Source organism: Emys orbicularis, chromosome 1 (genome assembly GCF_028017835.1).
Source record: "Emys orbicularis isolate rEmyOrb1 chromosome 1, rEmyOrb1.hap1, whole genome shotgun sequence".
Taxonomy (NCBI): Eukaryota; Metazoa; Chordata; order Testudines; family Emydidae; genus Emys; species Emys orbicularis.
Genome location: NC_088683.1, coordinates 156672134 through 156683266, shown reverse-complemented (window position 1 = coordinate 156683266; position 11133 = coordinate 156672134). Strand labels below are relative to the sequence as shown.

Below are 11133 nucleotides of genomic sequence, written 5' to 3'. Positions count from 1 at the left end.
ACACACACACACACACACACACACACACACACACACCTCTTTTCAACTGGATTGTCCTATTTATTTCCTTATCTTGTGCTGACAGGTATCTGAGATGGTGCATGAAAAAAATAGTTGGGTGTCTTCTCCAGAAGCCCCTTTCTTCAGCATGTCTAATGTGGGTGACTGCATTGCTGAGCTATAGAAATGGGCTAAAATCAGCCTCAATTTAGCTCCTCTTCATCCAATAGGGACTGGAATGTCACATTCTATTCTCACCTTCTGTGTCCCACTCTCAAGGCTGTAATTGCAATTGAATTAGTCTGAAGGAGAGCATAAACATAATAAGCTGATGGATCTCTGTATACTAGTGGCACTGACAAGTAGGCACTTTGAGAGTTAAAATTCATGTTTTGCGGAGAGGGACTGCAGAAATCTACAGGTGGTTCACAAAAAATAAATACATATATATAAAATAAAGTCTATGTGATTCAGCTTCAGTTACATGATATGCATTGATAGTGCAAACCAGCCTTCTTCTCTTTGCCTCTCCACCTGTTGACAGAGGGGTGGGGAGGGGAACTGAAGTGAGATTCGTACAGTCCTTTCACTCCCACAAGCTTACCAGTTATTACCAGCTGCTACAGATCCTTTAGCTTCCCACTATGTGAGAACTACTATAACGTCTCTTTCTGCTATCAGCACTATGACGCCTCCCAAGAATACAAATGCTGATCAGACAATGGCCCAGCAGAAAGTGTTACTCTACAGAGTGTTCCTTCTCCTCCTGTTAAACAAGGAAGCTTTGAAGGAAATCTCACCCTCAGCAGGATACTGGAAATCTAGATTCTGACCATTTTTTTTTACGTTCAGAAAAAGATTTAACATTCGTACAAGTGAAAGTGACTGACATCACAGACTATTGCCATGGACAGGCCAAGTAGGTTCTGTGCAAGTTTGCCAGCCTCCCAATCCCACCTATGGCTCTCCCAAATGTATCTCAATCTTTACTTGAAACCCTGTTTGCTTTTTCAGTCACTGGTTGTTTCTAGTCAGACTGTTAGAGGTACCAAATTCTATGGTGGTACTATGTGCACAAATGCCACTGGGAGAATACAGTCCTAACATTACAGTAGAACCTCAGAGTTACGAACACGTCAGGAATGGAGGACGTTCGTAACTCTGAAATGTTTGTAACTCTGAACAAGTTATGGTTGTTCTTTCAAAAGTTTACAACTGAACATTGACTTAATAAAGCAGAAGTAAAATGCTGCTGTCCCTTTCATTTTTTTTAGTAGTTTACGTTTAACACAGTGCTATACTGTATTTGCTTTTCTTTGTTTCGGCTGCTGCCTGATTGCATACTTCCGGTTCCAAATGAGGTGTGTGGTTGACTGGTCAGTTCGTAACTCTGAGGTTCTACTGTACTTCATTTGTATCTTGTAGTGCTTTAACCCAAGTCTCTAGAGGCAAGTGACTAGTTACATTAACATAGTACCAGGGAGTCCCCTGCATGCTGCCCAGATTCTGATTTCTGTTATTAATCAGAGTAACTTTTTACTTCAGTTGATTTACTCTGGACTTACACAGGTATAAACAGAGCAGAATCTGGCCCACAGTATGTGTCTAGAATCCTCATTACATATGTAGAACACAGCAGTGAAAGCCCATAGCCGAAGAGGATGCTAACATGCAGCCTTATTTAAGTTTTACCTTTGTCCTCTGATTGACAGGTGTCAATTTCATACTTCCCGAAGTGGTACTTAATGGAGAACAAGTCTTGCTAGAAGCACCCGTAGATCTATAGGCATATGAGGTGGAAGAGAGAAGGAGGAAGTGAATACTAGTAAAAGATCAACAGCCTCCAACAAACCACTTAAATCTTTGTCACAAGCAGTGCTGTTAGGCCAACTGCAAGTACTGAAAAGGAAACATCCTCCTTTGTTATAATGAGGGGGAAAAAATCTTCATCTCTACCCCAAACAACTATGTGACGGGTTGGATCACAGAAACCCCCTTGGGAGCTGCCACCCAATGTGCCAAGACTACCCCTGCTTCTGTTTTCCCTGCCAGCTCAGGACTCCAGCACCCCGTTTTGCTGAGCCAGACACTCCAGTCTGCTCTAACAAAGACTCAGGGTCTGAATCCCTTGTCCCAAAGCTGCAAGTTTACCTGAAAACCAGCTCACAGGAGTGTGCTTGTCTTTAGCACTCAGATGCCCAACTCCCAATGGGGTCTAAACCCAGATAAATCCGTTTTACCCTGCATAAAGTTTATGCAGGGCAAACTCATAAATTGTTCGCCCTCTATAACACTGATAGAGAGATATGCACAGTTGTTTGCTCCCCCAGGTATTAATACATACTCTGAGTAAATTACTAAATAAAAAGTGATTTTATTAAATACAGACAGTAGGATTTAAGTGGTTCAAAGTAGTAACAGACAGAACAAAGTAAGTCACAAGCAAAATAAAATAAAATGCGCAAATCTATGCCTAATCAAACTAAATACAGATAATCTCACCCTCAGAGATGCTTCAGTAAGTTTTTCTCAGACTGGACACCTTCCAGGCCTGGGCACAATTCTTTCCCCTGGTACAGCTTTTGTTCCAGCTTAGGTGTTATCTAGGGGATTCTCCATGATGGCTTCTCTCCCTCTCTGTTCTCTTCCACCCCTTTATATATCTTTTGCATAAGGCGGGAACCCTTTGTCTCTCTGGGTTTCCACCCCCCTCACTGGAAAAGCACCAGGTTAAAGATGGATTCCAGTTCAGGTGACATGATCACATGTCACTGCAAGACTTCATTACTCACTTGCCAGCACACACATATACAGGGAGACTCACAGGTAAACAGTCATCTGCAGACAATGGTCCTGGTTAATGGGAGTCATCAAGATTCCAAACCATCATTAATGGCCCACACTTTACATAATTACAATAGGCCCTCAGAGTTACATTTTATATTTCTAGTTTTAGATACAAGAGTGGTACATTTATACAAATCAGATGATCATACTCAGTAGATTATAAGCTTTGTAATGATACCTTACAAGAGACCTTTTGCATGAAGCATATCCCAGTTACGTTACATTCACTTATTGTCAAATTTTTCTAAAACTATCCCAGTTACATTATATTGACTTATTATCAAGTTTTTATAAAACCATATAGACTGCACAACGTCACAAACTAAATTCCAGGTTCTTTGTTTTTAAAGTATTACCCAATTTCATTGTCACAAGAGCTGCTGTCCATCAACTCAACATGTTAGTAAGTAGTAAATCCAACAGGAAGTGACTTCACTGCTCACTCTACACCACACTGCCTGCTTGCCATATTAATTCCTTGGGGCTGGTCTACACTACCGAGCTAGGCTGTGAAAAATGTCATGCCCTGTGCAATGTATTAAGTCAAACTAAGCCCCGGTGTAGGCACCACAAGGTCAATGAAAGAATTTTTCCATCGACCTAGCTACCACCTCTTGCAGAGGTGGCTTTCCTAGAGTGACAGAAGAACCCCTTCAGTCGCTGTAGTAGGTAAGAGTTAAGCTACGCCTGCCACAAAGGGTCAGCAGGGATCAGTCAATCTCCCAAGAGGGTTCCAATGCTTGCTAACAGAGTGAGTTCAACAGAAGACACTTGCTACCCTGTTACAATCCATTTCCCATCTCTATAGGTTAGACTGTGATGAAACAATAGAATGCCAATCATATCTGGGAGAATACGGTAATTTAACACAGTAGGAAAAACTGTCTCACCATTTGTTTGTCACTCACTCAGACAGACAATCTAATTAGTTGGTTTTTACCTTCTTACGCTGGTCCCACTGGCAGGGGAAGGAGTATCTCCTTTGGAGCGGTCCATAGTTTCTGCCACTGGAACAGACACCTCAATTGTCCTCTTTTCATTTTCTAGAGAGTAAGGGAGTATTGCTCAATTCTGGTGATGGTGCAGTAACCCCTCCATGCATGTATTATTTAGTCTCTTATTTCTGGCTGTTTTATGTTTTTACTTCTCCATTTTCTTAGTTTACTATTTGTATTTATATTGCAATGGCACTGACAGACTCTAAGCAGGGATCAGGATCCCATTGTGCTAGGCACTGTACACCCCCTTTGAGTTCGAGCCTTTATGCTTTTTCAGTGTTTTGTTACCTAATAGCCTTTTTCCCTTCCTTAGTTCACTTTCACTCAGCTACTTCAAGAAAGGATTAAGAAGTCCTAATTCTGCTGGACAGTTTAAAAAAAAAAAAAAAAGCACGGTAGTTAATCCATGGACCTTGGACTAGCAGGGAAAAATAAAGTCTGCACTGACTATTCTCTAGTGTGCCATACAGTTTAATCTCCTCAGAGGATCCTGCAGGTCCTCAGCAAGGAACCAGACCTGAGGGAAAAGACTCCTCAAAAAGCAGACAGCCCTGGGACATGACTAAGAATAAGATGGCCAAATTACTGAGTGGGATTTTTAAGTCAGAAATTTGAAATAAAATATTGGACTTTTCCTCAGAAAAGCTCTGCAGAAGGGAGGCCTCATCAAGCTGCTTGCCACTGTGGAAGCAGAACAAGGGGAGGGGAGGCATTCCCTTGCTGCCCATGACTGACAAGTCTAGTTCTGCGCCCAAACTGTAAGCAGGCTAACAAACTCATTGTAATGGCTCTATGGACATTAGCATGATGAAGAGTGAATATAGCAGGCAGTGACACAACTGCAGCAATTAATTACATAAAAAAGTATCAGAGGAGTAGCTGTTTTAGTCAGGATCTGTAAAAAGCGACAAAGAGTCCTGTGGCACCTTATAGACTAACAGACGTATTGGAGCATAAGCTTTCGTGGGTGAATACTCACTTCATCAGAGGCATGCTCTTTGTCGTTTTTTACATAGAAAAGTAACTTTAGGAAAATGTTAGCTGATGTATTTTTACCTGTCTTAATGAAATTTAGCAGCTATAAACAAGGTAGGGTGACCAGACAGCAAGTGTGAAAAATCGGGACGGGGGTGGGGGGGGGGGGGAAATAGGAGCCTATGTAAGAAAAAGCTCCAAAAATCAGGACTGTTCCTATAAAATCGGGACATCTGGTCACCCTAAAACAAGGAGAGCCTAGAACACATGACCAAACAGCTTTCAGTGGATTGTCAGCAAGTGCGCTGTTGATCACACTATTTGGGAATTGCTGATTTAGTCAACTGAAGATAGTTGGTACATAGGTAAATACCTTACTGTGTAGCAAAAAAAAAAAAAAAAAAAAAAAAAAAAAAGGGCGGCCAGGGGGTGGGGGGAAAGACAACGACGACCACGGGACACACTACATACCAGTCCAATTTATGGGGGGAGGTAAAACAGGCGATACTGGTGGAGAGAGAGGGTTGACAGTGGCCAATTTTTGCTGGTCTATCAGCTGCAGCAGTTTACCACGGGCTTCTGCACTTTGGCGGTTCAGCTCTGCTATTCGTTCCTCCAAGCTCTTTGGTACTTCTGGCAAAGTCTAACACAAATCATTACAAACAAAATAAATTTGGAAGTTGCAGTCTTAGAGGGCATGCAGTAGATTAAGTGTTTTCATATAAACTGACCCTTCAGGCTGAATTTGGTTTCAGTAACTTTAAAAAGTTAGAGCATCTTTTAGGTAAACCTTTGATTTTATGTGCCTTTTGCTCTAGCATCTCATTGCTTGACAGATTAAATGCATCTTCTCATGAAGTTAAACTGCCCACAACAGACAGCATAAAGCAGGGGTTGGCAACTTCTGGCACGCGGTTCGCCAGGGTAAGCACCCTGGCAGGCCGGGCCAGTTTGTTTACCTGCCGCGTCCGCAGGTTTGGGCGATCGCGGCTCCCACTGGCCGCAGTTCGCCGCTCCAAGCCAATGGGGGCTGCGGGAAGCGGCGCGGGCCGAGGGATGTGCTGGCGGCAAACCGCGGCCAGTGGGAGCCGCGATCGGCTGAACCTGCGGATGCGGCAGGTAAACAAACTGGACCGGCCCGCCAGGGTGCTTACCCTGGTGAGCCACGTGCCAGAGGTTGCCGACCCCTGGCATAAAGCTTTCTTCTCTATCTCACTCCAATCAACCAACCACAGTCAAGCAAATGTTTCACTAAAGAAGCGTGTTTTAGATGTGCAGGGGAGAAAGTGTTCTGAGATGGTAAAACAGAAATCTCCTGTTTCTATACCCACTTTACACAGCTATAAACAACTAGACACTGTGTAAGAAAATGGAGAATTAAGCCCTTAGGCTACAGCTACACTAGGAAAATTAGGACCCCTAGTTCACCAGCCATGCAGCTCCACTGATGGTAGCACGAGTCGAGACTCTAGTGGAGGCAGGCTTCAGGTGTGTGTGTTGTCTATTCCTACTCAGAGCAGTGGCCTGTCTACACCACTACTGGTGGAGATGCACTGCTGGTTAATTCCAGGTCCCAATTTTCCTAGTGCAGACAAAGGCCTCTCTTTCCCAAAGACATTAAGGATAAGCCAGTCTTGCTTACATGGGACAAGAGAGTAAGCCTTTTTAAGTCTGCCATGCATCCTTCACTCACCAGCACCCAGACAACATTGACTTCCACCTTTGAAAAGGCTGCTTACATTGTTATCCTGGCCTCACATGAGGAACTGCAATCCCCAGAGAAAGGGAAATTGGAAGATGACGGAGTCAAGACAGGATGAGGTTAAGAAAGAAAAAAAAAAGAAAAGGACCTCCCCACACACCACCAAGTTCTTCTACTCGCTCCCTTACAGTGACTGGCAAAAGTTGGGAATGAGAGAGAGAGACCCAAACCTGATACAAAAAAAAAAAAAAAAAAAAAAAATCAATACTTTGTGGGGAAATGGAGATGAGGGATGAAAGGCAACCCAATCTTTACCTTCTCTTACATTCTTACCTGTCCCTGCATGGCCGATCCTAAACTAGTGTTCATATTTTGCTTTGTAACTGGCTGATGCAGGCCATCCCCTGCCTCTTGAGAACGATCTCTGAATTTGCTCAGCTGAGCTTTGATAACAGAGTTCTGCAGTGTTAGCTCAGCTATCTGTCCTAACAGATCATTGCTTTGAGTGTGCTCCTCAGGTGCACTGGGCTTCTGCTCGTCTTCAGAGCCAGCAATGGCGCATCTGTCCACTGGGGACAAGGTGCTTCTTCCTTGCTGACCATCTGACAGTAAAGAACTCTCCAAGTCTTTGTGCGTAGGAGGAATTCGCCACCTCTGGGCGAGGAGACGATTCTCTTCATTTGTGTTCTGAGTTCCCACAGAGGAAGATGAGCTCTTTTGCCAGTTTGGCTCTCTCACAGTGGTTTCCATAGATGGAGAGATGTGGGATGCAGGATATGTTTGAACTGTCTTCTTCAATGCTATAGACAAAGAGTAAAGGAACAGTAAACAAGCTGTCTTCAACATGGGGAGTGACTGTGCAGCACTAACCTAATGGAGCTAAGGCACAGAGAAGGGCTTGAACTGTAACACTCAACTAAGGATGGGGACATGGATAGTTTTCTACTCAGGGTACACCTTTGGCTCATGTTCCCCAAAAGAGGTCACTGCAAGTATTTTAACAATTACAGTAGAACCGCAGAGTTACAAACATCAGAGTTATGAACTGACCGGTAGAACCAGAAGTACGCAATCAGGCAGCAGCAGAGACTCCCCACCCCAACAAAAGAACAAAAACCAAATACAGTCCAGTACTGTGTTAAGCCTAAGCTACTAAAAAATAAAGGGAAGATTTAAAAATGATTTGACAAGGTAAAGAAACTGTTTCTGTGCTTGTTTCATTTAAATTAAGATGGTTAAAAGAAGCATTTTTCTTCTGCGTAGTAAAATTTCAAAGCTGTATTAAGTCAATGTTCAGTTGTAAACTTTTGAAAGAACCACCATCATATTTTGTTCAGAGTTATGAACAACCTCCATTCCCGAGACATTCATAACTCTGAGGTTCTACTGTACTTGGATTTAAAGCTAGCAGAGGGTAATGGGCTGAGGAGCTGAACTTTTCAGTTTGCAATATCAGTTGGGAACTTTGAAATAAACATTTATTTTATGGCTGAGTAAGTCCTCCATTTTATAAAGATTGATCTCTAGTTATTCTCTGCTTTGTTACTGCCCAGAATCAACATCAGAGGAAATGTGCAAAATGCTAAAAACAACGCATGTCAGTTACCCGCTGCTAAGCCAGCGCTGTTTGTCTTTCCCCAAATTACAGCATTTGAGTACAGTGTGACTTTTCTCAGAACTTAGAAATAAATCTATAGTATAGGAGTTAAAGAACCTGTTTTTTAAAATGTTAAGAAATTTAAGATCTAATGACAGACTATTTATCACCCCTATTAACAACAATACAGTGCAAACTCTTCAGATTTCCCATATGGTTAAAAACTTACTGAAGCCTTGTACATAGGCTACAGTTAAAAATTATTTTTGAGGATTAATGGTAATTTTCTTTCTGCCATGCTTCATAACGGAAAGCTTACTAGTCAGCAGGGGCTGTGGAAATTGAGAGTCAGCAGTCAACAGAAAGACAAGCAAACAGGAGAGGGCAGTAACACAGCTCCAGCTTCAGAGGCAAGAGATCTGGGTTCTGATGCCAGGCACCTAGTTGCCAAAACTGTGAACTTGCATAGAAGGGCTGCCTCCAAAAAACAAGTGGGCAAGGCCAAATCCTGGCGGAAGTTCATTCAACAAAGAATAAAATATTTGAAAGAGGGAGCACGATATATTTCACACCATATGTGAAGGATATGGATCTCATTCTGTCCCAAGAGAGAGGCCACTATCTCACCATTCTGAAGAGGAGAGAATTCCTGGATACTTTTCTGTCTAGGCGGAGATAACAATACAGCTGGCTGGAACATATGAGCTGGCAAACTGCTGCCTGCCACTACAGTGTCTGGGGGACTTGACCACTGGGGAAGTTTCACAGGCAGCTTCTCCTGTGAGAATACAAGTGTGTTTTCCCTTCTGAAAATATCGGTACTGGGCACAGTGGAGTATAATACAGGCTTCTCTGAAAAGACAGACAATCAAGAATTGGGGGCATTAGAAACAAAATATTTTAGTACATGAGGAACAGAAAAATAAATTCCTATCAAGATAGGTCCTGCATTCAGATGACTGAAAACATGAGGGGTGGGGGGGGAATTTACCTAACAGTTTTTTACCTTTGATGAAGAGCTATATAATAAGCACACTCGGAAAGGATACAAAACCTTAATATACCTAACGTAACCTGATTTCTGTATTTCTGAAATGGCTTTCCATCTCCAAGATGGAAATTAACAAACTTCAGTGATCAGGACATCAGATTGTAGAGCACTCCATGAGAGACTGTCACCAAGCACGCGACTGTCAGTCGATCAGAATGCACACGAATACGTATTTGGCTCTTCATTGTAAAGTGGGCTGGTTGACAGAAATTTAGCTGTTACCACTCTATTTCCAGTCATTCTGTGCTGTATACCTTCCTTTTAAATCCACTCTCTCTAACTAGTATGCACATAGCCATCTAAACCATGGCTGCCATTCTCATCTAACTACTTGCCTATGACTGGTTTGTGTGTATGTTGCCATCTGTTTTGGACATGCCACGGAAGCACAAAATGAAAAACATGACTGCAGTGTTATAGCTGGTTCTGAGATCATACTTAGTTGGAGTACACACACACACTTACTTTAGCCCCCATTTGTGTGACCTTATATCTGGATTTCCCCTTAACAGCTTTGTTCAGGGCATTAATGCCTGAGAGGGAAAACTGTAGGAGGGATAAAGCAGGACATGGCTGATCATAGAACTGAATGGCTGCATAACAGCTCTCTTAAATGTAAAGAGCCAAAAGGGAACTGGTCTGTTAGAGGCATTGCGTACAGTTAGTAACATCTGCTACGAAATAATGTCAGATTAAGGGGAGTCTACCGCTCAGAAATCACTGTTCCTCAGTGACCTTAACAAGGAATGAGAAAATCCTCCTTTATAGGGAGGGATAGCTCAGTGGTTTGAGCATTGGCCTGCTAAACCCAGGGTTGTGAGTTCAATCATTGAGGGGACCACTTAGGGATCTGGGGCAAAATCAGTACTTGGTCCTGCTAGTGAAGGCAGGGGGCTGGACTCGATGACCTTTCAAGGTCCCTTCCAGTTCTAGGAGATGGGATATCTCCATTTAAAAAAAAAAAAAAAATAGTATCCTTCCAGAGCTTCTTTCCCATGTGTGGAGCCCTGCGTGGATACAAAATGTGTATCTGCAGCCGATCTGTGATCCGCAAACATGGTCCATGGCTATAAAGTGGATATCTGCACATTTGCAGGGTTTTACCCATGTGCCATTTGCCTCCTCAGCACCAGCTCCTCCAACAGACTCATATGAGACAGTTGGCTTCCTTGATTATCAAATACCTGTTGAAGTAACTAATGAGTTAGCCTCATCTACTACTGCATCAGAAACACCTGGCTCCAGTGTCTGAACCATCCAGAGAGGAGTCTGAAGGGAACAAGAACTCTCCTTCGTCAAGAGGTACAGAAAGAAACATGCTTTGACTCTTTTGGAAGAGTATTTTTGGAAGACATCCCAAGGAGGACAGAGCATTTGGAGGGGTTACTTGTGTTCAAGGAAGGGGAGCTTTGCTCTGAAACCTCCGGAGTCACAGCAGGAGCAGCTACGTGGGCTCTTCCTGAGCAGAATCCTCATAGAAAGAATAAGGAAAGGGTCATTAATTGTAACAGAAATGTTTGTGGTATAACCACATCTACAGCATAGGTCCACAGTTGGTTACATGACTGATCCTCACAGTCCAGATCCAGGCTTGGAGCTGCCAGTGAGGGGAAGGAGGGGAGATTAACCAGAACTGTATAGAAGAGAATAAATATTAATTAATTAATTAATTAAATAAATAAATAAATAACAAACAAACAGACAGACAGACAATATGGCTGTAAAATTCAAAGATTAGCAGCTGTGTCTCAGGGCAGAGCATTTGAGATAAGAGCTGTTTACTGTGGCCTAGACTCAGACAACAGTTCCCAGGTTTATTTGGGAGGTGCCTAGAAAGCATTTAACCCATTAGCTCTTTCTGTGCAAAGGGGATCCATCAATCAGCCTAGGACTAGACGTTTGTCTGTGTAGGACAATTTACTGCCAAGTATGATAGTTACTATCTGGCATAGTCCCACTGAAT

At 42.8% G+C, this 11133-nt stretch overlaps 1 protein-coding gene across 1 annotated transcript in view; it reads right to left on the bottom strand.

The window, feature by feature from the left end:
* Nucleotides 1-480: 480 nt before the first annotated feature.
* Nucleotides 481-11133, bottom strand: part of SPICE1 (spindle and centriole associated protein 1) — a 34646-nt gene continuing 23993 nt past the window's right edge. The window contains exons 12-17 of the mRNA XM_065420764.1: nt 8747-8971; nt 6856-7322; nt 5292-5463; nt 3788-3890; nt 1693-1780; nt 481-534 (exon numbers count right to left, since the gene is read on the bottom strand). Coding sequence (XP_065276836.1) covers nt 481-534; nt 1693-1780; nt 3788-3890; nt 5292-5463; nt 6856-7322; nt 8747-8971 — 1109 coding nt within the window. The remainder of the gene's footprint in view (nt 535-1692; nt 1781-3787; nt 3891-5291; nt 5464-6855; nt 7323-8746; nt 8972-11133) is intronic.